The 27,373-nt window shown below is 58.6% G+C and overlaps 1 protein-coding gene across 3 annotated transcripts in view; it reads left to right on the top strand.

Annotated features, from left to right (window-relative positions):
• LOC138118858 (ankyrin repeat and fibronectin type-III domain-containing protein 1-like) overlaps positions 1-25,309 on the top strand; it is a 248,658-nt gene extending 223,349 nt beyond the window's left edge. For 2 of the 3 annotated variants that reach the window (XM_069030132.1, XM_069030134.1), the window contains exons 6-23: positions 9,639-9,840; positions 10,176-10,383; positions 10,681-10,875; positions 11,132-11,245; positions 11,824-11,921; positions 13,387-13,477; positions 15,217-15,324; positions 15,550-15,649; positions 16,158-16,290; positions 17,022-17,141; positions 17,492-17,707; positions 18,002-18,168; positions 18,571-18,721; positions 19,461-19,629; positions 19,885-20,051; positions 20,904-21,114; positions 21,420-22,093; positions 24,111-25,309. In XM_069030132.1, coding sequence (XP_068886233.1) covers positions 9,639-9,840; positions 10,176-10,383; positions 10,681-10,875; positions 11,132-11,245; positions 11,824-11,921; positions 13,387-13,477; positions 15,217-15,324; positions 15,550-15,649; positions 16,158-16,290; positions 17,022-17,141; positions 17,492-17,707; positions 18,002-18,168; positions 18,571-18,721; positions 19,461-19,629; positions 19,885-20,051; positions 20,904-21,114; positions 21,420-22,093; positions 24,111-24,398 — 3,412 coding nt within the window. In that variant the 3' untranslated portion in view covers positions 24,399-25,309. Of the gene's footprint in view, positions 1-6,659; positions 6,723-9,638; positions 9,841-10,175; positions 10,384-10,680; positions 10,876-11,131; positions 11,246-11,823; positions 11,922-13,386; positions 13,478-15,216; positions 15,325-15,549; positions 15,650-16,157; positions 16,291-17,021; positions 17,142-17,491; positions 17,708-18,001; positions 18,169-18,570; positions 18,722-19,460; positions 19,630-19,884; positions 20,052-20,903; positions 21,115-21,419; positions 22,094-24,110 lie in introns of those variants that run through there. The other variant, XM_069030135.1, reaches the window with a different exon arrangement.
• The last annotated feature ends 2,064 nt before the right edge of the window (positions 25,310-27,373 follow it).

The raw sequence follows: 27,373 nt of genomic DNA, 5'->3' as shown, positions 1-27,373 counted from the left end.
GGGGACAGGGGTTTGCAGCAGACAGGGATTTAAAGGGGCAGGGGTTTGCAGCAGACAGGGATTTAAAGGGGCAGGGGTTTGCAGCAGACAGGGGTTTGAAGGGGACAGGGGTTTGCAGCAGACAGGGATTTAAAGGGGACAGGGGTTTTAGGGGACAGGGATTTTAAGGGCACGGGATTTTTGCGGGACGAGGGTTTTCAGGGGACAGGGATTTCAGGGGACAGGGATTTGAAGGGGACAGGGATTTGAAGGGGACAGGGATTTGAAGGGGACAGGGTTTTCAGGGGATGAGGGTTTGAAGGGGACAGGGGTTTTCAGGGGCTTGCAGGGGGCAGGAGTTCACAGGGAACAGAAATTTGCAGGGAACAGGAATTCGCAGGGTGGCTGCAAGCCCCCACCGAGCCAGGCCCCAGGGCTGTGTGCTTGGCTCTTGGCAGCAGAGTTCTGGCTCTGTCTGCCTCCTCCCTGACCGTGCCAGGGTTTTTGGGTGGTCACAGGGCTGTGATCACCACCAACAGTGCCTGTTGTGTCGTGGGTACCTGGCACCGGCCTGACCACACTGGGCTTCCCCAGGAACTTTGGTCGTGGCTCGGGGCAGCCTGTCCTGCTCTGTCCTGTCTCCATCAGGTTCCAGTTAAAACCGAATGCATTCTCCAGCCTAAGCTTCACAGCCGCTTGAGCCCTTCCAAAAATGAAACAAATACCCACGGACTGCAATTCGAATTGCAGCTCAATTAGGGCTTGTTCCCAATGCGATCATAAAACCTCCAGTACGAAAACAAACAACCCAACCAAACCACATCCAAGCCTGACAGCATCCTCTGGAATGCCTTTAAAATAACAAGGAGGGCAGAGGAAGATGAAAGCAGTGTGGCCAGTGGGAAGAAGGCTCTTTGGCCCCGAGGGGCAGCCCGGAGGTGGCCTGAGCAGGTGTGGGGCAGGGCAGTTTGGGATGGGGAGAGCACAGAAGTGATGGCTGTGATGGAGACGGGCTCGGTGGCTACCGTGGAGATGTGGGCCGGTGTGGAAGCGATGAGCGCGATGGAAATGGGGCAGCCTGGGGCCCAGGGCTGGGCTGCTCCCTGCAGGGTTTCACAGGGCAAGGAAGAGCGAGCTGTAGAGGTGGCTTGGAGCGCGGTGGTTGTTCTCGGAGAGGCTGCGATGTGCGAGCAGGGCGGGGGGAGCGCGGGGCCGGGCCGGACCCGGCGGCTGGAATGCGTGTCCCGCGTAACCCTGGCTTGCACCGCGTCCAGCCAGTCTGGTGCCGCGGTTCGGGTTTCACGGCGGACTTTAAACCCGGCCATATTTAGCGTGAGCCTCGCTGGCCTGTCAGGGAGGGGAAGCCGCAGCACAACTAATAAAAACAGCCAAACAAAAACAATGTAATTAAAGAGACTCAGCACTGTGTGTTCCCATAGCAAGAACATTTACCCAAGACTTCCTTGCTCAGATACTTAATGTCAGGCAGCAATTAAAGGCTGGCTTTGTGGCGAGGCAGCGGGGAAGGTTTGCCCTGGCCGGGAGGTAGGAGCCCAGGGCTGAGCCATCCCCGATGCCTGTGCCGGTGGGGAGGGACCGGCGGCTTTGGGCACCGGGAGGTGCCCCAGGGACACGTGCGGGTCACACAGGGATGCCGCATGCCGAGCAGCAGCTCCCGAACCCCTCCGGCCAGAGATGCCCTCAGTCCGTAATGCACAGACCCACTCAGCTCCATCCCCGCAGAAATTCGGTAGCACAGAAGCAGAGAAGTGAATTTTCTGTGGATTTTCTAGGTAGGAGCCTCCGGGCAGGACGTGCAGGAGCTCTGCTGGGGTAAATCCTTGTGAAAACAGTAAAATCAGCAGAGCTGGGCCGGGTGTGGAAGCTTCCAGCATCTCCTTCCTGACCCAGATCTGTGGATGGAAACTGTGTGAGCCTCTGAAATGTTGAATCTCCTCACTCAAGGGATGGTTTGGGGTGCCTGGAGCCGGGCTAGGATGCCAGGAGCCAGGCTGTGCCCGCTGGTGCCCCCCTTTGCTGCAGCCCAAGGTGGTGCTCATGGGCTGGTGGTTTTGGCAGCATCAGCTGCCTTGGCTGGGGAGCCAGTCACCGTGCCATGTCCTCAGCACAGTCCCCAAGGAGAGGTGCCCCCACGCCCTGGCAGTGCTGCGTGAGGTGCGTGTGTAGGAGGGATGCCCGCGCATGGCACGGCCGGGACAGCGGCACTGTGTGACGGCAGCGTGTGCCTGACAGCAGTCCTGACCGTGATGGCAGAGGTCACAGGGACAGTGCAAATCAAAGTCTGATTCGGGGTATATTTTAATGGGGATTGGACCACAAGATCCTTCTGGTCTCACTTTTAAGCAGTGATCAGGAGGCCTAATTAAAAAAATAAGGAAAAGCAAGAAGCGGCAGCATTATTGTGTTGCAGCAGAGTTTGCTCAAGCGTCTCCGCTCCCTTCCTCCCCAAAGGCACTGCTGGGCCTGCAGCAGTGGGGTGTTTTATGGGACACTGTCAGCGAGTGATCTACTTGGTTGGCTCCGAACCTCTCTTGGAGTCCTGAAGTCTCTGTCTTTCTCAAATTCAGCCTGTGATTTAATGGGAGATGCAGTAGGGATGAGCCGTTCGGGCAGGCTCTTTCCTGCTGTGCCAGACCGGGGGACGTGGCTGAGCCTCAGGAGGACACTGCCGACCCCCAGCCAGCCCTGTGGTGTGGGATGTTGTGTGTCCAGCCTGTGTAAGTCCCTTCTGCCGCAGCTGAGTGAGGACTGGACCTGGGGGGTCCTTGCCATGCTCTCCCAGCACAAGTGTTCCCCAAAGGGTGCTAAACTTTCTGATTTGGGGAGTGGCCTGGATGGCACAGGGGGAATGCTCCAAGGGGAATGCTCCTCTTCATCCCCTGCAGAGGCACAGGGTGCTGGGCACTGCTGGATATTGCAGATCCCACCCAGGACGTGCTTTTCATGTGGGTCACGAGCTGCTGGGAGGCAGCTTTCCACTCCAGAGCCCACTGCACCCCGGTGGGCTGTGTGTCCACGGAGGTGTTCTCTGCTGCCGTGGGCCATGAGCTCCTCAGGCAGCACAGGCACACTGTGCTGTGCCCGGCATGGGGACAGCAGGGACGATGTGCTGCCGTTGATGCTCAGGAGGTTCTGCAACCAACCCAGGGGCCTGACACCACGCTGAGCTCCTCTGAGCATTGGGGTCTAACAGCACTGGGCTTCTGGAGCTCCAACAAAAATGTCCTGGCAGGAGCAGCATCTATATAAGTTAGTTGTTATTGCTAAACAAAAGAGGCATGCTCGCTTCAGCTCCACTCAAAACAAAACCCAGCAGATTTGCCAAGTGGGGAGAAAAGAGAAAAGCTGGAGGAAGCAAACAAACAAACAAACAAACAAACAAAGTCTGCTTTGGTGCCTTTCCCTGGACCCAGGTTTCAATAAGCAAGTGCATTTTCTAGGCACACAGATGTTTCCATGGAGCGGGAATGTTTTGCTCCGTGTCTACATGGCCAGGTCACTGCACAGCACCTAAATGCCTTGGTGGTTTGCACATCCCAGGGTGGGTAACTGCTGTGCCTGCTGCTCCATGAGCCCTCCTGCCTTGCAGGGATGCTGATCATGGCATTTGGTCCTAGTTTTGAGCGTGCTTTTTGGTGGGTTATGAAATCCCACTCTTTGGAAGGGCTGCCCTACTCATGTTCCATTTTTAATCCAGCCTCTGTTTTGCCAGTCATGAAAACTTGCTTATGCTTGGGCAAAAAGAGTGGAAAATGCAAGTGCATCAGCAGCTCCTCTTTGTGCCGGACGTGGCACTTCTTGTTCCTGTGCCCATGGTGCAGAGGAGCTGCTCTGAGGAGCTGCTCTGAGTGTTGGTCTCTGCTGTCGAGTGGTGGTGTCTGAGTGTCCCTGGCCACAGCTGTGAGCTCCTGCTGCACAGGGGTGAGCGTGGCCCTGGGCGTGGGCCAGGCCGAGTGTGCTCAGGTGTGGAGAGACCTCTCACACTCGGATTTCTCTCTCAGAAAACACCCGTGTGTTGATGCTGCCACTTGATTTCATAGGATCACAACCATTGAACAGCTCAAGTTGGAAGAGACCTTAAAGCCCACCCTGTCCCCCCCCCTGCCATGGCAGGGACACCTTCCACTGTCCCAGGCTGCTCCAAGCCCCAATGTCCAGCCTGGCCTTGGACACTGCCAGGGATCCAGGGGCAGCCACAGCTGCTCTGGGCACCCTGTGCCAGGGCCTGCCCACCCTCCCAGGGAACAATTCCTTCCCAATATCCCATCCAGCCCTGCCCTCTGGCACTGGGAAGCCATTCCCTGTGTCCTGTCCCTCCATGCCTTGTCCCCAGTCCCTCTCCAGCTCTCCTGGAGCCCCTTTAGGCCCTGCAAGGGGCTCTGAGGTGTCCCTGGAGCCTTCTCTTGTCCAGGTGAGCACCCCCAGCTCTCCCAGCCTGGCTCCAGAGCAGAGGGGCTCCAGCCCTCGGAGCATTTCCGTGGCCTCCTCTGGACTCACTTTCCTGTGCTGGGGGTCCAGATCTGGAGGCAGCTCTGCAGGTGAGGTCTCACCTGAAGGGGACAGAGGGGCAGAATCCCCCCTTGCCCTGCTGCCCATGCTTGGTGCTGGTCACCTCTTGCTGCAAGCTCCCAGTTGGGGTGAGCTTGGCTGGGTTGGGTGGTGTCTCCCTGATAACTGGTTTTTAGGCTTCTGACCTTTGCCTGTTCCATCCTTGGATCCCCCTGTGGACTGAATTGGAGTGTGGTTCAGGAGAGCATCCCTGGCATCTTGTGCTAATGTACCACTGACATCCACATGGCTGTGAGGCTTCAGCAAACTCTGCAAGGGCCCAGTCTTTCTTCTACTCCCAATACCACCCCTTGTCCTTTGAAAGCCATCAGCACCTTTCATCCCCCATCCTTCAGGCTCCCTTTTTCTTGTGCACAGAGCTCTGCTGCTTCCTTGCTTGCTGCATCGGGCTGGGAATGGTGGGAGCAGCTCCCCGCGGTGACAGGCACCCACGCTGCCCCCGGACCGGAGCACAGCGCTGAGCTCGTGTCTGCTGCTGTGCCTGGAACCTGCCCTCTCCCTGCCACCTTGGGCAGCACCCGGGGGCTCACTCTCCCCACAGCCAGCCTGGTGGGCAGCAGGGACCAGGCAGCCCTGGGACGTGGCTGGAAGGTCACTGCCACCAGCAGCAGCTCTGCTTGCACAGGAGCTGCTGCTGGGCAGAGGGGGTGTGGGATGGCCACCATGGTCCCCACCAGCCACATCGCAGAATCATGGACTGTTCTGGGTTGGAAAGGACCTTAAAGCTCATCCCATCCCCCCCCTGCCATGGCAGGGACACCTTCCACTGTCCCAGGCTGCTCCAAGCCCCAATGTCCAGCCTGGCCTTGGACACTGCCAGGGATCCAGGGGCAGCCACAGCTGCTCTGGGCACCCTGTGCCAGGGCCTCCCCACCGTCATGAATAAAAAATTTCTTCCTTATGTCTGGCCTGGTGACCTGTGGGCAGGGTGGTCATTCCCTGCCTGTCCAGGTACCCCTGGGCTCGGGGGGGGCAGGGCTCTCGCAGCCAGCCGGGCTCTGGGCTCTGTCATGGGGCAGAGCAGCCGTGCCTGTCGGGGACTGGTTCTCAGCTGGAGACTCGGAGGGGCTACGCCCTTCAACAAAATGCACTTAAAATCAAGGAATTGCAACAATTAGTAACACTTTTTACTAGGCCAAGATCTGCAGTGCTGCAAACATTAACATTGAGAATATTCATAAACCACGTTATAGGCTACCCAGTGGAATTGCTTGTGTTTGATGCTGGAGGAAGGAAAAAATGAAGGTGTCTTATGCTCATCCATCTTCATGTGCTTTTAGAAAAAAGAAAACCACCTCTATTGCATTGGTTTCCTGAGACAGAACCATAGATAGAATAACTAAGGTTGGCAAAAACATTTAGGATCATCAAATCCAACAATTAACCCAGCACTGCCAAGGCCACCACTAAACAATGTCCCCAAGTGCCACATCCACACAGCTTTTAAATCCCTCCAGGGATGGTGACCCCAGCACTGCCCTGGGCAGCTGTGCCAGTGCCTGACCACCCTTCCCGTGAAGGAATTTCCCCAATATCCAGCCTAAACCTCCCCTGGCCCAGCCTGAGGCCGTTCCCTCTCCTCCTGTCCCTGTTCCCTGGGAGCAGAGCCCGACCCCCCCCGGCTGCCCCCTCCTGTCAGGGACTTGTGCAGAGCCACAGGGTCCCCCCTGAGCCTCCTTTGCTCCAGGCTGAGCCCCTTTCCCAGCTCCCTCAGCCGCTCCTGGTGCTCCAGAGCCTTCCCCAGCTCTGTTCCCTTCCCTGGACATGCTCCAGCCCCTCAAGGTTTTTCTTGTCATGAGAGGCCCAGAACTGACCCCCGATGGATCTGACCAACCCCAACACATCCTTGCACAGAACCTCAGCCCTTTCCATGGAGAGGGTGATGGAGTTTGCTGGTGTGTGGATTCATGGCACCACAAACCTGATGTCCACATCACCTCCCTGATGGTCACAAACACATCTCCCATGGCCAGAGAGCTGAACTGCTGGGGCAGGCAAAGCACCCGGCCCCTGCTTGCAGACCGTAGGACAATAATTAGCAACAAGAACCAGTTGTGGCTGGGATAAATTTAGTTTGGCTGCACTGAGACTCTTCAGGCAGAGGAGGTGGGATCTGCTCCCACACCTCCCTGCAGGATGGGGCCTTACCATGGGTGAGCTGGTGTTGGCTGGTCGGCCCCTGAGGGCAGGACATCTGTGGGTGTTGTTTTCAGCTATCAGTTGCTCCAGGGCAAAGTTTAGCTCTAGAGAAATCAAGACCATTTCACTGAGTCCAGATGACTCATAACCACAGGGCAGGAAACTCTTTTATCTCGGGGGCAGCTGGTTTAATATACATAGATGTTCACTCCTGAGCACTGAATAATTTCCATCCCTTTACTTCTCATTAAAAGCAAATCCGAGGAGGGAAAGCAGTGAGAAATTTGTCTGTGTCTCTGTTTCTGCCATCTCTGAGAGAGCTTCCTCCCAGCTGTGCATTCTGCTTGCACTGGGTCATTTGCCGTGTATTTTAATTGGCAGGAAAAAGGACTTTTGCTCCAAAGCACCACTCCATTTTAAACCCTAATTCTGCAGGCACGAATGGAGCAGGGATCTGTTACAGCAGGGTCTGCTCCAGCTCCCGTAGAGCGAAGAGCATTCCGTGTGGGAGAGCATTGTTGCCTCCTTGGAAGAAGGGGAGCTGCAGTGGAATTTATGCATCTTGTTGATGAGCCTGCTGAAAGAACCACCCTCACCTCTGAGCAGCAGCTGGAGGCGGACAGAGGAGGACTTGGGCAGCAGGGAGCTCTTAAACACAAGAAAAAGGGCAAGGTTTTGCTGGAGAACCTCTCAGCCAGTTCTCTTTCCCAAATATGCCAGGGGGTGCTTTGCATCTCGGGCTTTGCCAGAGGGTCAGGAGCTGCCTTCCTGTCTGTTCCTGCCAGAACAGCTCTGCCTGCTCAGGCCACAGGTAGCTTTTCTCTCATCTCTGTGCACCAGTGGCAGCAGAGCTGTGCTGCTGTTCCACCCCTGTGCCCTCTGGGGTCCTGTACCTGCCCTCTGTAGAAGGCTGCGTGTGCTGTGTGCGAGCCCTTGGCACAAGGAGCCCTCGGAGAGGCCATGCCAGGAGCTGCTCCCTGTCCACGAGGATGCATGGTGTGCTCAGGGTGAGGACTCCGTGTCCTGGAGACCACAGGACTGGTTTTCCAGCCCTTCCTTGTGTTGTGCAGGTCTCTCCCACCATGGTGACACCCTCCTGGGTGCTGATCCCTTCCTCCCCACCAGGACCAGTAGGACTCTGCTGCTCAAAACTCACCCACTCCCACATGGCTGCTCGGAGGTATTTTGCCACCTGAAGTGACAAAACACCTGTCTGCTTTCTCAAATGGGCCTTAGGTTGGTGTGGTTGCTGCTCAGTCTGATCCATGAAGCCCCGTGTTCAGATAATGTCCATTCCTGGAGCAACCCAGGGCAGCAACTTGACACCGTGGCTTGGGCCACACTGGAGACCTCTAAATCCACAGGCTGGAGCTGGTGAGATGAATGATTGCCAGGAGCCAACCTCCGCAGCATTTTCCACTCTTAAATATCACAGTAATAAAAGGTAAAATCATTAAAGTCCTCCTGCAGCCCACTGTGCCTCATCTGAAATGAGGACTACAAAGAGCGCCGAGCGAGGGGGTCATTAATATCCTGTCCCACCATAATGGCTTTGTAAACATCCTTACCACAGGCACAGCCTCGCTGGAGTGCTTTGGCACGACCTCCAGCCAAATGCCATGCTTCCATCACACTTGATATTTAACCAATAAAGCGGTGGGGGAAGACCTTGCCCCTAAATATCTGACCTTGTACACAGGGGGATGGGGTCAAAACGGAGAGAAACCGTGTGGAGTGTAGCCGTGCTAAATGCTCCTCAGACCTGGTGCTCCCCTGGGAACTGCGCCAGAGCTCTGGCAAGAAGGGGATCAGATGTTTGACACAGCGGAAACCCTCCGTGCTGTAGGGGATGACTCATGGGCAAAAGCCTCACACAGCAACAAGGCCACGCTCACACCAAAGCAGGGGACCTTGTCTGGTGGGATGAGGTCTTGATGGAGGCAGGAGGGTCCTGGCTGCAAGGAGAGGGACAGCTCCCACTCTGGGGAGCCCCAGAAAAGACACCAGCTCTCCTTGTGACTTGTAGATATTGAAAATAAGAATCAAAATCCCATCCCAGTGGCAGGGCATTGGAACTAGATGGTCTTCAAGGTCCCTTCCAACCCAAACCAGTCTGAGATTCTATAATCAGAGAGGAGAAAAGATTTTGTAGGTTAATGGATGGAGAAGGTAAGGAGCAGCTGTGAAGCCTGGATCTCTTGGTGACCAGAAGACTGAGGTCAATGGTCCCCATCAGGACCTGGCATTGTCCAGATGCCATTAGAAATGGCCTTTCATCTGTTCCCTGCTCCCACTTCACTTCCAGAGGGTGCCCTTCACTGGGATAACAGTCCCAAGAAAAGTCATGTGCCAAAGAGGGCTGAGGGATGGTGGTAAGTGCAGGACACGGGTTCCTGTGGAAGGGTGGGTGTGGAGAGGGTACACAAGGCTATCCCAACAGTGATGGACAGCACTCACCCAGCACGGGGCTGGGGGCTGCCGGCCCCTGCGGCCTCCACTGCACTCTGAGGGTGTGGGCATGCCCAGATGGGGCAGCCCATCTCTGTAGGAGCTGGATGGTGGAGACTGGGCATGTGGAGATATTGCCCTGGTGAGATGGATCCAGACCAGCTGTAGAGCTGAGCAGCCTGAGGTCGTTTTGGGCATCCCAGCTTGTGTCTGGAAGGAAATGTCTTACCTGCAGGGATCATACAAGCCCCTTGGTGCACCTGCAGGGCCAGCAGCAGGGGTGAGGAGGAGGAACAGATCTGCCTCAGCTGAAAACAGATGGGTCAGGGCATTGCTGGCACCGGCATCCACCTTGCAGCCGCTCACATGGATGCTGCCCAGGAGAGCTCTGCTCTTGGTCCCGACAATACAGATGTGCCTCTGCCTTTCTGGCACATTTTCCACTTTCTCCATGCCTCATTTCTCTCCTGGCTTTTTCCCAGGTCATCCTCCCCTAAAATGACGCAGCAGATGCGGGACCTGCAGCTGGCGCAGGCCAGGAAGCCGCCGGGCCCTTCCTCACCAAACGCGGCCAAGAGGCTCTACCGAAACCTGTCCGGGAAATTCCGCGTCAACTACACCTCCTTCGACGAGGGCAGCCTGGTGGGACGGGGCGAGAAGGAGAAGCTCCGCAAGTCCTACCTGGTCAGTGCCTGCTGGCTCCCTCCAGATGGGGACGGAGGGTCCCTGTGTGGGTGATGCTGGAACCTGGGTTGGAGCACATGAATGTGTTAAGTGAAGCCGTGGCGAGTTGAGTTGGAGGTGGTCCAGGTGTTGGCTTGGCATCATCCAGATGTGTCTGCAAAGAGCTGATGCTCCCAAGCCTTTGGGATGAGGGCACCCTCTCCCTGATTGGGTTCATGGGGTGCTAGTGAGGGTCCAGGGTGTTTGGTAGGATGGAGGAGGGTGCCCCATGCTTTGTTTGTCTTTTCATGCCCCATGCTTTGTTTCAGCCCAGCTGCGTTTCTCTTTTCACCCAGTTCCAGAGCAATGCCGCCCTCTTTGAGGCCGTGGAGCTGCAGGACCTTGACAGGGTGCAGGAGCTGCTGAAGCACTACAGCCCTGAGGAGCTGGACCTCAACACCCCCAACAGCGAGGGGCTCCTGCCCCTGGACATCGCCATCATGACCAACAATGCTCCCATCGCCAGGGCCCTGCTGCAGGCAGGAGCGAAGGAGAGCCCCCACTGTGAGTTGGGACAGGGAGCTGTGCCGTGCCCATCACCTGGGTGTCCAGCGTGGTGCAGTGGGACACCACAGGCGTTGGGTGCAGGTGGGGAGGCGATCACTGGGCTCTGGGAGACTGGGGCAGGCTGCAGCAGGGCTCGAGGGGAACCGTGCATTCGAGTGCACCCCGGGACTAGGACATGCAGGGGAGGATGGGGGCGCAGGGTGGGGATTCATTGCCAGCGGAGGCAGAGCTTGCCCTAACCACCTTCTCCTCCCTCGCCTCCTGGGCCCTACGGCCATGCCCGCCCGCCCACAGTCGTGAGCCTGGAAAGCCGCTCGCTGCACCTCTCCACGCTGGTGCGGGAAGCGGAGCAGCGCGTCAACGAGCTGATGGCACAGGTGGTGAACGAGGCGCCCAACGCTGACTGCTCCGAGAAGGAGAAGCAGCTCAAGGCCTGGGAGTGGCGGTTCCGGCTGTACAAGCGCATGAAGGCAGGGTTTGAGCATGCCCGTGAGTGACCGCAGGAGGGCTGGGGCCGGGGGGCTGCCCCTGCACCGGGGGAAGGAGTGGGGCTGTGCGTGGCACCAGCACCCATCAGAGGGTCCCTGCACCCTGTGGCCAGGGCTCGCAGTATGGGTGCATGGAGGGGAGAACATGTTCCACTCGGGGGGTATGTTCCTGGGACCGGGGAGAGGCCCAAGAGAGACACAGGGGGGTTCAGAGCGACCGTCCTCGCTGTAGCAGTCCCTGCACTCTCTGTCCCCAGGAGTGCCAGATGCCCCCAGCAGCGTCCACCTCTCTGTGGCCAGCAGCTCCTCGTTGCAGGTGACCTTCTGGGAGCCCCTGAGCGTCAACTCAGCTGTTGTCACCAAGTACAAAGGTAAGGACCAGGATCCCCACAGCAGGGCAGGGTCACACAGCCACAGCAGGTGCCTTGCACCCCGTGGCAACACAACAGTGCCATGGGCGGTGCTGCCAAGCCCCAGTCAGGCCAGTTTTATGCTGGAGCACAGAAGAAGCCAGGGCTGCTGGACAGCCTGCCAATCACCCAAATTCTCTGAGCTAGGCCAAACATCATCATGCACCAAGGCAAACCTTGGGGTGTCGCTTGTTGGCTGCCCCTTCATCCTGCACATTGGGTGGACTTTGTTGTCCTGCACCCCTCACCCACTTAAACCAGATATTTTTGCCTTCTGGAAGAATTTCTTCCATCCTCCACTTCTGAGACACCAGTTAAAGGTCCTGACCCCATCTGACATGGCTTGGTGAGGACAGCAGCTCCCCATGGCGTTCCCCCCACTATGCATCACCTTTTCCCCTGCCTTCACTCCGCTGCCTCCAGCTGCTGTGCTGTCTGCAGTCCCCCTGCAGCTGCTGCCTGTGACATGCTGCCCCAGCCCTGGTGGCCTGTCCCCACTCCAGGGCCACATGGCACCTTGGGGGTCTCTCTCCTTGCAGTGGAGTGGAGCTGCTCCCCAACCTTCTCGCCCCTGCTGGGAGAAGCTGTGATCGACAAGCTGAAGGACCTGCACTTCACCATCCAGGGGCTGGTGTCGGTGAGTGCCAGGGTGCCCACAGCGGGCAGGGCTCGGTGGGGAGAGCCCACAGCTGGGAAAAGCCACAGGCCATAGTGCAGCCCATGGGGAGGGGATCAGGAGCTGGCGCAGGCTGCCCGTGGCAGTGGGGGAGTCATCATCCCTAAAAGTGTTCGAAAGACGTGTATTTGGCACTTGGGGACATGGTTTAGTGGTGGCCTTGGCAGTGGTTGGACTCAGTGATCTTAGACGCCTTTTCCAACTTTAATGATTCTTTGTTTCTACGATCATTCTGAGCAGGAACAATAGGATTGTGCCACGCTGCGTGCCATGGGCACAGCCTGGGCAGAGCCAAGAGCGTGGGGCTGGGAGAGGCATCTGTCTGTCCCTGCACGGCCGCAGCCACTGACAGCGGGGGACGTCCCTGCCAGGGTGCCTGGGGACTCGGCAGTGACAGGCAGAATGGGCCCATTCACCCAATGCCTGATTTATCCTCCGTCCCCCACCCCACTCCTGTCTCCACCCAGGCTCTTCCTGGGCAATAAATCAGTGGCTCATTCCTCTGCCACCTGCACAGTCCAACCCCTCGCCCCAGCCCCGATGTCACCGAGAGGGGGGACCAGCCCCATCTCCATCTTCGGGAGCTCGGCAAGGTCATGGCTGGTGGAACTGTGGCTCCCTGCTGTTTTATCTCCCTGAGAACCACAAGAGCCATGCTGCCTGTCAGCTGTCCCCTGGGCCAGCGGTGGGATGGAGCTCAGGGTGGGAACGCGGGCACACGCTGGGATAAATGGGGTCACCCTTACCAGGGGTAGGCAGGCAGGGACCACCGACTGGAGGAGCAGAGAGCAGCCTTGGGGAGGAGCGAGGGGCTCAGGCATGGCAGCAGTGCAGAGCTCAGGAGCGCTGTCAGCGCCGAGCTGCCCGCAGGAGGGGCTCGAGCAGAGCCCGGAGCTGCGTCGCTGCAAGGAGCTGCTCCGAGCCCATCAATCACACTCTCAGAGCTGCTTCACAGGCTCCTGTCACCTCCATGAGTGCCTGGAGGCCTGGCAACATCTGGCAGCTTGACTGGGCTTTAATCAGAGGCTTTAATCACTGTCACTGTGCTACAAGCCCTTGACAGTGCTGGGCCAGCTCCCTGTCTCCACGGGCCGGATCCTTACACATGCCAGGGGATCGCCAGCACCCCAATCTACAGCAGCACTGAGTCTTTCGGGCTGGAGCATCTCTGGCAAGGGGCATTTGCAATGTCCAGTCCTTCCTCTGTGTGCCCCAAACCCACCCAGCAGGGCCACAGGGATTCCCTCGTGTCTGATAGCAAGGACTGGGTACAGGAGGGGACGTGAGAGCCAGTGACCCGGGCTGTGGGCTCCCAGTTTAGTGCTCCTCGTGGTGTCCTGGAGCAGGGGGCTGGGTGAATCCTCCTTGCCTTGCCTGCCAAGCCAGGGGAGGCAGGGGTGTGCTGAGTGTGCTGCTCTCCTTGCAGGGCACGGCGTGCCACGTCCGGGTGTCTGCCTACAACATGAAGGGCTGGGGTCCCCCGCAAGCCTCCACACCCCCCTTCGCCATCCCTTCCAGTGAGTACCCCCAGGAACACCCCCATGGGAGCCAGCACAGGGCAGGGGGGGACAGGGCAGCTCCCTGTGCCATCCGGGGGTCCCTCTCACTGCTGGGATGGGAGTGAGGGGACCCAGGGCCAAGGCAGAGTTTGGAGGCTCAGGCCAGGCAGGGAGGCTGTGCCTGGGGGTCTGGGATGCTGCCTCCAGCCAACAGGTGCTTTGCCAAATAGGGATTTTTCAGCCTTGCATTATCCCTGCCACCTGGGAAAGGCTGAGCCATTTCAGGCCACCTGGATCAGCCCATCCCAAGGAGGAAGCCAGGACGTGGCTCAGAGCCAGGACTCAGAGTGGCCCGGTCCTGGGTGGCAGTGGCCTCCCACTCTGTGCCACCACATGGTCTCTCCCATCCAGACCCAAGCACCTGCATTCCCTGGCATCGAGCTGGGATGGGGGTCACGAGCCCCAGCAGAGACCAGTTCTGGGCTGTCAGCACTCTCCTCCCCATGCTGGCCTCAGGAAAAGTGTCAGGAAACAGCCACCCAATGTCACACAAGGCACCCTGGGGTGCTGCGTGGAGAAGGGCCAGGAGGACTGGGCTGGAAGGAGCAGCCCGAAGGGTGAAGTTCAGGACTGAGGGGGCTCTAGAATGGCCTCTGCCACTTGTCACCAGTCCCAAAACAGGTGCCTGTGTGGTGTCCCATGGGATTAGTGCTGGGAACGAGTAAGGAGCAGCCCAAGGACTGCTTGTCCCAAGGACCAGGCCATGGAAGCACATCCTGTACCAGCATGCTGCAGCCACCCAGGGAGCAGTGAGGGCACCGGGGACAGGTGGGGCTGAACAGTGACGGGTCAGAGACATGCAGCACCAAGCACAGCTCTGGCTGCAGATCCACAGAGCACTGAAATCACCAAAAATCCATTTGCATGTCTAGGAATGCACACAGCAGGGGCACAGCAGTCCACTACCCTGGCTTTATCATGTCCCTGTCATGTTTGCACCCACTTTAAAGCCCATTTGCCGCCTCACACAGGCCACATTCCCTGTGACCAAGATCCAGGTGGCATCAATTGAGTGTGGCTGAAGTGAATCAGACAGGAGTGGGGTTTATTTATTTTTATTGCCACTACTATTTCTCCCTTCAGTAGAGATCCCTCCCTGGCCTAGCAGAATATAGTCAGGCACCTCCCTGGGTGTTTTTAAAGCTACTAAAAATAGCGGCAAGTTCTAGCCAAAGTTAACAGAGCTGAACTTTCCATGGAAAACAGCAGCGGGCAGGACACAGGGGGTGTTTGAAGCAATTAATACAAAGTTGAGGGAGAAGAGCCGGCACCTCCCCGGCCCTGCTCATGGTCCTGCTGCCATCCCACAGCGGGTGGAGCTGGCAGGAGTTTATTTATGTGTTTGTTGAGGTAAGCCCAGCTCCCAGCGCTCATCTGGAGGAACTGGGGAAGACCTGGAGGAAGAGACTGGAAAGAATTTTATTTTTTAAGGCCAGTGAAGTTTCAGCAGCAACAGACAGAACCTTGTTCCTTCCCCCTGCTGTGCCCCTGCCACACTGTGGGGAGGCCGGTGGGCACAGGGGGCTGTGCTGAGCTCGCTGTTCCTGGGAAGAGTGGCACAAAACTGGGGATCTGCCAGCACACCCAGAGGTGCCCAGCACCTACAGCTGCTGCCATGCCCAGATGATGTGGGAGGAGGGGATGGGAGGCCCTTTTCCCCCAGGGTGCCGGGGGTGACGCTGGTCTGTCCCCCACAGACTGGCGGGAGTACGACGGCCGGGCGCCGCGCCGGAGGGGACAGGCTGAAGCTCTGGACCATCTGCTGGGCCAGGTGAAGACTGTCCACCAGCACTGCATTTGCCACGGTGAGCCCACAGCACGGTGCTCCAGGGAGGCTGGGGGGGTGCAGCTGAGTCCCCCAGGGCTGTGGTGGGATCCATGGAGCTGGGGTGGTGCAAGAGTAGGTCTGTGCCATGGATGAGCAGAGCAGGGACACAGCTCAGGCAGTGGGACCTTGGCAGAGCCTTCCCAACCGGTTGGCATCAGCTCTTCATCTCCTACTGCAGCATCCTCTGCTCTCTGCTCCACAGAGCCCTGCAAGAACCAGCCCCAGAGCAGAAAGCATTCGGTCTCCAAGAGCCTCAAGCACCTCTTCCACCCTGGCAGCAAGTTTCTCAAGACACTGAAGCGGTGAGAGGCTGGTGCACAGGGTTGGTGAGAGCCCGTCCCAGCAGTGCTGCCCAGCCTGAGAGCTGGGCCTGCACATTGGGGGCTGGGGGTGCTCAGAGTGGGGTCTGCACCAGGAGTGAGCTGGTGGAGATGAGTCCCATGGCCCAGAGATCAAAGGTTCTCTTGGTGTCTCCATTTGGACTGGCCAAGCTGTGCTGGTGCTCAGATCCCTGCGCCACCTCTGAGGGTCACCTGACACCCCAGCTTGTCCAGACCCAGAGTGTCCCCTGCACAGCGTGGCCCCACCTCTGTGCCACGTGCTGCAGCATCAGTGGCCATGGTGTCTGCTGCGACATGTTGGGTTCCTGCTCCTGCTCCCGTACCAGCCACAAGCCTCGCCTGCCACGGGCTGTTGGAGAGGAGTGGAGACCTGGGGCAGGGCGTCTCCTCTTCCCTCAGGAGGGAGATCCTTTAGGAGATGGAGCTGGCAGCTGGGGGTGACACTGAAGGCTGTCCTCCCTCCATGCAGGGGCCTCTACTTGACAGCCATCTTCTACAAGGACGACAACATCCTGGTGACCCATGAAGACCAGATCCCTGTGGTGGAAATTGATGACACCTACTCCTGCCTGCTCATGCAGGATTTCCTCTGGTTCACCAAGGTGGGTGGCCGAGGGACCCTGTGCTTGGGCAGAGGGCCAGGAGTGCTAGGGTCACCCAGAAGGCATCAGGCATCACTGCCGCCCCTCCAGCCCAGACACAGGGGCTTGGCAGTGCAGGCAGCCCATGGACTTGCTGCTTGCTGGGGTTCAGCACAGACCAGGAAACTTCCAGGGAATGGCATTTCATCCCAATCCCTAGAAGCCCAAAGATGGGTGACAGAGCGGTGCTGCACTGGGCAGGCTGTGTGCCAGGGTGGGTGGGCACTGTCTCTCCACAGGGATGTCGGTGGCTGTTGAGCTGCTTCCCCCCAGCATCCTGCCATGGCACCTCTGCCTTCTCCGGAGGGTGCACAGGGAGCTGCTGCCAGCGCCTGCACTGTCAGCAGACTTAGGGAAAGGGCATGTGGGCAGCTCAGGGCCAAAATAGTTTGCTGGGTGGTCCTTATCTGCTGATGGAGAGTGCTTTCTTCTGCCTCCCCACCTTGGCCAACTTGTATTCAAACCTCAGGCTTCAGCCCTAGATGAAGAAGGTGTGAGTGGCCGTGGCTCAGGGCTGCCCTCGGGTGCAGGCTCCGGAGGCATCTCAGTGCCTTTATTTGCAGCCCTGCTGAGAGGTGCTGCATGCCCGCACACATCCCTAACCCAACTCAAACAGAGAGGCAAACCATTTCCCCAGAACCCTCTGGCGTGGCCCAGCAGCAGCAGCAGCGCTGACTCTGTGGTGTGTGCAGGTGTCCTGTATGTGGGACGAGATCCTGTGGCTGCGGCAGTGTGTCACCGTGTCCCAGTCCTCCTGCTCCTGCATCCTGCAGACGCGCTTCAAGATGCTGCTGGCCATCTCGCAGATGCAGGTGAGGGTCGGCCTGGGTGGGGAGCAAACACTTTAAGTGGGGCGCTGGAGGCTGAGCTCCCTTGGGAGCAGCACACGGATGTAGCACAGCCAGGATAAACCCAGGACCTGCTGGCCATGGCCGTGGGTCCCTGCCTCATCCTCCCTGGCAGGACGCCGGCCGTGGGGCAATGAGGTGCTGGGTGCCATGGCAGTCCCATGCAGAGGGGCTGGGGACCATCAGGGTGCTTTGCTGGGCAGATTGGTTTCCAGCAGGCAGCTGCAGGCACATCCCAGCTGCGCAGACCCACTCTGCCTCCGGAATGTCCCCTGACCCTCTGCATTCTCCTGCCTTCCCACCCCGTCGCACAGGGGCTGCTGGGCATCCAGGACCTGGGGCAGGTCTTCTTCGAGCCCATCAAAGACAAACAGGGCAACATCCTCATCGTCACCCTGAAGGAGGTGAAGACCAACCAGACCTTCGAGAGCGTGCGCTGGGTTCCCATCTGCAAGCTGCAGACCAGCCGCAAGTCCGTGTCCTCCCCGGAGGAGCCCACTGCTCTGGACACGCTGCTCATCTCCGTCCAGGTGTGTCTTGGTGCTGTGGGGCAGGGATTGCAGCGCGCTCCCCTGGGAACCACCAGTGCTCCCTGCTCCACCCCATCCTGGAAAGGTCACAGCAGAGGGGGAGCAGAGCTCAGCAAGCCTCCAAAAATCCTGTTGTTTCAAGGGGAGGCATCAGGCTGGTGCCAGATTCACCCTGGCAGCGCCAGTTTCTCTCCCTGTGCCGCTCCCCTTCTCCAGCCGGACTGGCTGTGCCGCGGCATCAGCGCGAGCCCTGCTGTGAGGAGTGGCTCAGTCCAGCAGTGCCTTTGTCCCCAGGACAAGCTGGCTTACCACCAGCGGAGCAGCCATGCCCTCTCCCCGGGCCTCTACCTGGGCTACTTGAAGCTCTGCAGCGCCGTGGATCAGATCCGAGTGCTGGTGCCAGAGCGGCTCCCCAACATCCTGTGCCACGTCAAGATTCGCTCCAACCCCAACATCTCCAGGTGGGATTTGCAGGGCTGCTCAGCTGGGGCAGCCAGGCTGCTGTGCCCCACCCAGGCTAGCAGCACCCAACACCTCCCGCTTCAGCAGCAGCACAACATTCCCTCTTATCCCTGCCATGCAATGCTCTCAGGCACAGGGTGGGATTGTTAAGGTGTCCAGTGTGGGGTCAGGAGCTGAACTCGACAGTCCTTGTGGGTCCCATCCAGCTCAGGATATTCTGTGATTCTGATTCAGCCTGGAGCAAACCAAGTTCTCTCTCTACCTCCACCTCTCCCACATCCCTGGGGATGCTGCACTGTCTGGGAGAGGAGCAGCCAAGCAAACACAGTTCTCAGAGAGATTGTGTCCACATCCACCTGAGCTGCTCCCTCCTTCACCTGTCTGTCTCTGACCTTCTCCAGGGAGGAGTGGGAGTGGCTGCAGAAGATGGCCAGTGTGGAGGAGCCTGTTCCCACAGAGCCAGAGGCTGACACATCCCAGAACCCCCTGTTTCAGGAGCTCCAAGTGGCCATCAAGGAGCTGATGACCCTGGTGAACATCCCGTTGCAAGAGGTAGAGGCAGGAGCCAAGGTCTGGGGCGGAGGGAGGGGACGGGGCTGTGAGCACGGTGCTGGTGGTTGCAGCAGGCAGGAAACTGCATGCCCAGCCCTCCTTGTGGGGCTGGAGCACCCAGATTTTAGTCCTGTGCAAGCAGAAGGTGAGTGTTGGGTCTGCTGGCCCAGGGGCAGTGTCCACAGGAGCTGTTTGTCCTTCCCACACGGTACCCCCAAAGCAACAACGGTGAATCTGAGTTTGTTACTGCTGCCACGTGCTCTGGTCCTGGGCAGCACGAGACCAGCCCAGCTCTGCCCCTCCAACGCAGGCTGGTCCCTGGCCAGTGCTGGGCTGGAGCTGCAGCCCCTGGAGCCAGACTGCATGAGGAGAAACCTTCTTCCACCATGCCAGGTATCTGCTGGGAAGGAACCCACCATCCCCAATGACAGGCATGTGCTTCTGGCTGGGCAGCCGGGAGGGCACCTCCCTGTGCATCACTGAACCATTGCTGGTGGCACTTCTCTGACACCCTGCCATGGTGACTTTGACCAGAAGTTTTGAGACTTTTAGGAAAAATCAGAGAAGAAGTGATGAGATTATGCAGATTATGCCAAAAGCAAGGAGCCTCTGGTTGTGTGCTGAGGCTGCAGTGTCCCCTGGCTGCAGGTGGTCCCTGACGACTCCTCTGTGCATGAGGGCTGGGCAGAGGACCCACCAGGTGATGTGTGCAGCTGTTACCTGCACTGTCTTCTTGCAGGCCAAAGACTTCCGTCTGTACAGCCAAGAGGTGCTGGATTTTGGGGATCAGGTCTCCTTCCTGCTGCTGCTGCCTCCATCAGACGATGTCTGCACTGCTCCGGGCCAGAACAACCCCTACACCCCTCGCTCCGGCTTCCTCACACTGCCGCTGCAGATCTTCGAGCTGGGTGAGGAGAGGGAATGCCAAAACCAAACCTTGCTGGTCCCCTTGTCCTCTGAGGCCTCCTGAGAGCTGGGCAGTGGGCTGGGCTGGAATTCCCTCACTCCCTGTAGAGGAGGGGATTAGGGGTGTACAGAGGGCTGTCCAGGTGGACTAATGCACAGTGTTGCCTCCACATCTTGAGTCATAGGGAGGAGCCTGTAGGGCACCCACAGCCTGGGACCTCATGGTTTCCATCCCCCCCCTTGTTTCCTCTCCCCAGTCCACTTCTTCACGTACGACCGGGAGTTCATCACGCAGTACTGCCAGGTGTCTGCCCTGCTGGAGCTGGAGTCTCTCCTCTCCCAGCAGAGCCTCAGGGAGGCTTTCTCCGATGCTGAGCTCTCCACCGCCAAGCAGAGGCACCAGCAGGTTCAGGACTACATCCAGGTATGGGGTGGGAGCCAGGCTCAACAGTGCCCCACACCTGCCAGGACAGTGAGCAGCAGCATCTGCACCAGGGCTGTTCCCTGGCCTCGGTGGCCCTGGGGGGTTTCTCTGGTGTGGCTGATGGGCAGCAGCAGGCTGGGCTTTCATAGAGTCATGGAATGGTTTGGGTTGGAACAGACATTAAACCTCATTCAGTTCCACATTCCACTAGCCCAGACTGCTCCAAGACCTGTTCAGCCTGGCCTTGGACACTGCCAGGGATGCAGGGGCAGCCACAGCTTCTCTGGGCACCCTGTGCCAGGGCCTCCCCATCCTCACAGCCAGGAATTCCTTTCCCAATATCCCATCTAGCCCTGTCCTCTGGCAGTGGGAAGCCATTCCCCCTTGTCCTGTCCCTCCAGGGCCCTGTCCCTCATCCCCTTCCAGCCCTCCTGATGCTCCTTTAGGCCCTGGAAGGGGCTCTCAGCTCTGCCTGGAGCCTTCTCTTCTCCAGGCTGCAGTTGCTTTATCTAGCAACTTCTTACTGCAATGATCACATTAAAAATCCTGAGGAGAGAGCCAAAGGCTCCTGCTCTGCACGTGCTCTCCTTGCTAGAAAAGGGCCTGCAAGTGCATTTTGGAATGGCCTTGCAAAAGAGCATCCCACACTGCCCCTGTCGCAGCACCGCAGGCAGGTCCTGCTGAACCAGCAGCTGCATCCTCCCCCTACCTGAGAGCACTTCCTCTGCATTTCCTGGCTCAGGGATTCCCCCCAAAGCTCTGTGTGTGTACAGAGTCCGTGTTTTGCCATGGCACTCTCTTGCTGCTGTCGTTTGCTGTGTGAAAGGGCTCCTCCGTTTCCTCTGTTGGCAGCAAATGGAGGAGATCTGGCGAGAGATGCGCTGGATCATGGATGCCCTGCAGCACGCCCGCTACAAGCAGCCCTCCTGTGGGGTCTCTCTCAGCGGCTTCCTCAGCGAGGCCGGGGGGCCAATGAAGGAGAAAACCCGATCCTCCTCGTCCCACCTTGACTACCTTCCGTCCCCGGTGCCCTCACCAGAGACCAGCCGCAAGCTCAACTCTGGTAAGGACCCGGCTGTGCCCGGCTCCTGGCTGTGCCCGGCTCCTGGCTGTGCCCGGCGGGCTCAGGGGTTGCCCGTGCTCGGTGGGTCAGGGGTGGCTGCACCCGAGGTGCCGGCAGGGCTGGAGCCGGGAGCACGGGCAGGGCGGCGAGTCTCAGCGGGCAGGACCCGCTCCGCCTGTGCTGTGGCTAGCGCAGCTCAGGGGTGGGACAAAGGGGCAAACCTCAGAGGCTTCCTTGGATTCCACCTCAGCCGGGGTTGCCCACGCTCAGGCTGAGCCCCTCTTTGCTTCTGTCACCCCTCGCAGACTCGCATGGGCTGTCGGATGAGGAAGGCTCCTCGGAGGTGTTCCTGGCCACCGACAGCGACTACGACTCCAGCCGGGCGCAGAGCCCGAAGGAGCTCGACCTGGTGTACTCCTCCTCCTCGGGGCCCGAGTGCTGCAGCCGGAGGGTCTCCCGCACCCTGCGGGACAGTGCCCCGGATGTCCTGCAGAGCCACGAGCTCAAGACCCCACCCCCAGTGCCGCCACCGCCAGAGGAGCCCCGGCCACCGCCCGAGCTCTACGACAGCGACTTTGTCCTGCCCAGCCGGCAGATTGAGCTGCTGCGCATCACGGAGAAGCGGCAGGCGTACTGTGTCCGGACCAGCAGCCTGGACTTCCCCAAGCCCCACTGCCCCGCCCCGAGAAAGTCCTGCCCCGGCTCCGTGGACAGCTCCCCGACAGAGAGCAGGACCGCGGGCCACTGCGGCCAGCTCAGGCTGGGGACTGGCTCAACGCCCAGCCCTGAGCGCCGCCAGGGCGGACAGGGCTCCGAGCCCGTCTGCCGGACGCGCTCGGATGAGTGGACTCAGAACTTGCCAGAGCAGCAGCCAGAGCAGCCCGGGGGCTTGGGCGATCAAGGGAAGAAGCTGGGCTCTGTCACCTTGAGGGTCTGCCCTCAGTACGAAACGGGACTCTCCAAAGAGACCAGTGTCAAGGTACCGGAGGCTGTAACGGGTGGCAGAGCCCTCTGTCATGCCCAGAGGGATGGGGCTGGCAGGATGGGGGCATAGGCAGCAGGGCTCGTGTGCCCCACACCTGGTACTGCCCTCCCCATCCTCCACCGTCCCAGGGGCGAGGTCCCTTGGAGACCCACAGCACTCTTGCCCTGACTCCCTCTGTCCCTGCTGTAGTGATGGGGCTCCTGGCAGGACAGGGTGTGTGTGGAGGGGTGACAGCCGCTGCTGCAGAAGGAGCGAGCCAGGGCCACACGTAGCAGGTTTTGGGGGCAAGGCAGTGGTGCCAAAGTTCAGCTCTTGGTCTGTGGCTCAGCAGGTGACAGTAGGTTGGTGCCAGCCAGTGTGGGCAGGCAGAGCAAAGGACACGTTTGTGGGTTTCCCTTGCCATGGGCTGGTGTTCAAACACATCATCCTTCCCAGCCAAAATTCAGCCGCCACCCCTGCCCTGGCCATGGTCCTCCTACAGCCCCCCCTTCCCGGGTGTGTGCTCCCTGCTCCAGCCTTCCCTGTTAGCGAAGGGAGAGCAGGAGCCTTTTGTCTCCAGCCTGTGGCAACTCCAGTGGCAGAAGCCACGCCAGTTCCAGATGGAGGAGCAGGCAGAGCTCCTTCCACGCTCCTTCGGGCTCAGCTGGAGCTGAGGTGTGACCTGACTCCTCTCCATGAGGGCCTTGCTGCCGAGGGCTGAGCCCCCAGCTCTGATCACTCACACCTACTCCAGGTGGGATCCCCCATGGAAGGCATCCCCCAGGACACACATCTTGGGCAGGTCCCCCTCTGGCTTTGTGGCTTCCTTTGGTCCTAGGCATGGAGATCCTTCCCCTGTTGAAATTTCTCTTCCGAGACATTCCTGGTGCCCAGGACTGAGGATGATGGAGCAGAAAATCATTAAATCATGGACTGGTTTGGGTTGAAAGCGACCCTAAAGGAATGGCAGAGGAAGAACAGAGCCAACAGGCTGATTGGTTTATTGCTGGGGAGGTTTGATAGCCAGTTGTCTCTGCACCCGCCAGGACATCCTAGCAGAGACAACTCTGCCTCGCAGGATTATTTTCCATTTGAGGAATGCCCATGGATTTCTATGGAGCTGAAGCACAGCCCTCGGGTTCTTGGCGGGCTGCCCACGCAGCTTTTGAAGTTGCAAAGCTCTGGACACGCCTGCTTGAAAGCGTTTTACGATGTTCTCCTTGAAGAAAGGCGAGTTCAAAGGCACGGCTCCTCGGCTGGTGTAAATCAGCTGAGCCCTGCCATGGCTGTTCAGGGCTGGCAGCGCTCACGTGGGCCCAGGGCTGGGACCACCCTGCCGGGGCAGCGCTCCTGGCGCTCCGCAAGCCCTCACAGATGTGCCAAGGGAAACGCTGCCTTGCCTGGGCGAGGATGGATGTCCTGCCTTTGGGCCTTTGAAGCCAAGCAGCAGCTCCTGGCGTTAGCAGCCCAGGGCCCTGATGAGCTCATTTTCTTGAGAGGATTTGGGATTCAGAGGGCTGTCCCCAGGGAAGCGGAGGGCAAGGGTAGCTGTTGGTGGGAGAACCCCAAGCTTCTGCACAGGATGAAATTTAGTGCCACGTTCCAAAGAGGTTCCTGTTCTAGTTTGGCAGAGCTGTTGTGGTCCAGCTGGTCTGAGGGTCTGGACCCTGCTCACAAGAGGGACTTCACACAGATCCCTCCATGGTGCCAGGAGTAGGACAGGGACTGTCCCTCTCCAGCTACAGGTGGTGAGGTGGTGGGACAGCGAGTGGAGCTGTAGGTGACACATGCAGGGGTTGAGTGGCAAGGTCTTGAAGAGAGCAGTGGAGGCAGGAGAGCAGTCCTGGCACGCTGGGACACTCCCTGGGCATTCCCTCCGTGTGATGTGCCCATGCCTCTGTGCCAGGCTGCTGCCACCTGCTCAGGGGCACCACTGGGGCAGCTGTTCCTCCATCCTCACCATTCCTCCACGCCTGGTCCTGCTCATTCCTCCCCCTTACCATCCATTTCTCCCGCCTCTCTCTCTCCACAGCTGCACATCACTGGCCAGACGCCCGCCAGGGAGGTGGTGAAGTTGGTGGTGCTGGAGATGAACAGCATCTCACGGGACGTGCTGGGCGGCTCGGCCGCCGTCTGCTACGGCGAGGAGCAGCTGGAGCACTTCGGACTGGTGTTCTGTGCCGACGAGAGCGAGCGGTGGCTCCCCGATGACTTCCTGCCTCTGTCCCTCCACACCAGCCAGCCCGAGGGCCGGTTCTACGTCCGCATCAAGGAGACGTCCCCGCTGCTGCTCCAGTACGGGCCGGCGACCACCGTATGAGAGGAGGAGAGCCCACGGGATGGCACGGAGACCTCGGCTTGCAGAGAGCAGACAGCTCGTCTCTGATGCTTCCTCCTTCCACAGACACCCTCTCATCAGGCGTCCGCGGGGTGGAATGGGATCATACTGGGTTGTGTGTTATTTGTTTGTGCTATTTTTTAAATTTTTTTTTTAACCAAAGAGACATCGAGACTCAGTTTTTCTGACTGGAGAAGAGGAGGGTGGAGTGCGGAGACCTCAGAGCTCAGGAGGAATCTCTGCAGGAATGGAATTTTTGAAAGTAAACATTTTTAAGGAGAAAGAGGGGGGAGAGAGAGAGAGGAAAAAATATTACAAGAAGAAGCAGCAATACATTTTTTTTTTTCCCCTTTCTTTTTTTTTCTGAAGAACCTTGTTTGGGATTCACTGAAGGCAAAGCCACAGAGGATTGCTGGGGAGGGCTGTGGTGTCAGTGAGGAGAGGGCACAAGCCGCCAGGACAACCCTGGGAAGGGTGTTTTCCTATCTGCCCTCCTTTCACTGCACCTGGAGAAACGATTCTTGCACACAGTTCTTGGAACAAAATTCTATTAGTATTTTTATTCTGAAAAAACATCAATAATCATTGTGCCAGAGCCACTGGAGCTGGGTAAAGGTGAAGATCCTCTGACTTGTGTCCAAGGCTAAAGAAACCCATGCAGCCAGCCCCCTGCACTCGCAGACGTGTCAGTACCACACTAGAGGTTTGCTATAGGGCATCTCCTGCAACCCCCTGGGCTTCCCCGTCCCCCTGGGTGCCGTTTTGTTCTGGTGATTGTGCTTCTCTTGTACGTCCTCCAGCATGACATTTTGTTAGCCACTAGGTCTCCTGTTAACAAGGTTACTTTTCTGATCTCCTGTGGTCCATAGTAAAGACGACTGCTGCTGACTGCATATCACTTGTCCTTCTTGTGGCTCGGTGCGTAGCATTCCCTCATCCATCCCCCAAACCAGCCCCGATTCCAAGGGCTGGCCTCCTCTTTCCCAGGAGTGTTTACTGGGATGCTTTCCACGCCAAGCAGCGTTCCATTAACACACAGATCACACGTGTGGGAGCAAAGTACAAGTGAAAAATGCTCCTCTGGGCTTCATTGCTCTGATAAGATAAGCTTGGGCACGCCAAGGCATCACCTCCACAGGGTGGTGGAACCCCAGAGCCGTAGGGCTGGATGGTCTGGTCGTGCAGCCTCCACAGAGGGAAGAACCCCAGGAGAGGAGCAGGGACGGCAGCGAGAGCTCACGCCTGTGTCACAGCTGGCACAAACACTGCAGGCAAGGTGCCAGTCTGGCACTCCTTGGCAAGGTGAGGCTCCCGATGCTGATGCCCCTGCAGCAGCCACCTTGCTGCCCTTCTCCTGGCATGGAGGGAGCAGGGTTGGGCAGCAGCCCCTGTCGCTGGGTGCCAGGGCACAGGAGGGGCTCTGTGGGCATCCGCATGGGTCGGCTGTCGCTCTGCAGAGGTTCCTCATTCCTCGCCTTGCGGCAACCAGTGTGGCACGGGCAGGGCTATATCCCAGCACGAACCCTTCCTGCCCCACGTCAGAGCCGCTGTGGAGGGGAGGATCCTGTGCCAGCCCCTCAGCTGGTGCAAATCAACCAGCACCGCATTGACGTCACTGCAGGCACCGCCATGGGATGTGGAGGCGAGCGACAAAGGAGCATTTTAAAAGGCACTTCTCCCATCTCCTCTCTCCTTTGCTTGTCTTCTGCCTCAAGTTAAAACCAGTCCCACTCTCCCAGGTCAAGGAAGAAGTGGGTTGGTGAGTGTAGACATTCCCATGGTGTTTGTCCTTGTTGGGCATCCACAGGCACTGACATCCCAAAGAGGCAGGAGCTGCAGGGTGGCCCTGCCCTTTGCATGTGTCACCTATGGATGCTCAGAGCCTGAGGCAGGGCAGAGGGAAGGCACAACTGGTGGAAAACTAAGTGGCTTTTTGGAAGTCACAGAGTGAATTGAGTGTTAGATCAGGGCTATGTACAGAAAGCTACATCTGTGTCCCTGATGCTCCTCAGCATGGAGCCGTGCAACTCCTGATGCCCTTTTATTTGACCCCAGAAGGGAAAAAGACCTCCCCTTTCCTTAAGAAAGCCCTGCTCCATCAAGAGAGATGGAGCCATGACCCAAAGCCAGGCACTGGTCTTTGGGGGGGGCCTGGGACCCTCTGCAGCTGGGGGCTGGTTGCCCCCACCTCTGTGCAGAGCTGTGCCCATGGAAGGGTCTCGCTGGCTGTGCAAAGCTCTCTGCAGGAGCTGCTCTGGCCACACAGCAGCTTGGATCCCTTGGCTGCAGGGAACAGTGGGGGACCTCCTCCCCTTGCCTGGGACAGGAGGAGGGAAGGAGCAGGGGCCTGATAGGAGAAGAGTTGGATGCAAAGTGGGAAGGGCAGGAGTTGCACAGGTGTTGTGTGGGGAGCCCCACAACCAGGGGCATGGGGATGTGTGATGTCCTGATGCAACACACTCCTCACAGAATCACAGAAGATTTGGGGTTGGGAGGGACCCCTGGAGATCACGCAGTCCAACCCCCTCCAGGAAGGGTCACCTGGAGCAGGTGACACTGGAACACATCCAGGTGGGTTTCAAATGTCTTGAGAGAGGAGACGCTCCAGACCTTCCCTGGGCAGCTGTTCCAGGGCTCTGCCACCCTCCATGGAAAGAAGTTCTTCCTAATGTTGAGGTGGAACTTGATGTGTTTTTGTTTTATGGTCATTACTCCTCCTGTCACTGAGCTCCACTAAAAAGTCTGGCACATTCCTCTTGGCACCTGCCTTGGAGATGTTTGTACGGATTGATGGGATCCCCTCTCAGTCTTCTCTTCTCCAGACTGACCAGGCGCAGCCCCCACAGTCTCTCCTCACAAGGAGGTGCTCCAGACCCCTCATCATCTTTGTGGCCTCTGCTGCACAACATTCCTTGAAGAATGGCACTTGCAAGGTGGTTGCCTCTTTTCACTTTCTC

The sequence above is a fragment of the Aphelocoma coerulescens genome, chromosome 14, assembly GCF_041296385.1.
Source record: "Aphelocoma coerulescens isolate FSJ_1873_10779 chromosome 14, UR_Acoe_1.0, whole genome shotgun sequence".
Classification (NCBI taxonomy): domain Eukaryota; kingdom Metazoa; phylum Chordata; class Aves; order Passeriformes; family Corvidae; genus Aphelocoma; species Aphelocoma coerulescens.
Note: the sequence above shows the minus strand (reverse complement) of the source record. Positions and strands in the feature narration are given on the sequence as shown.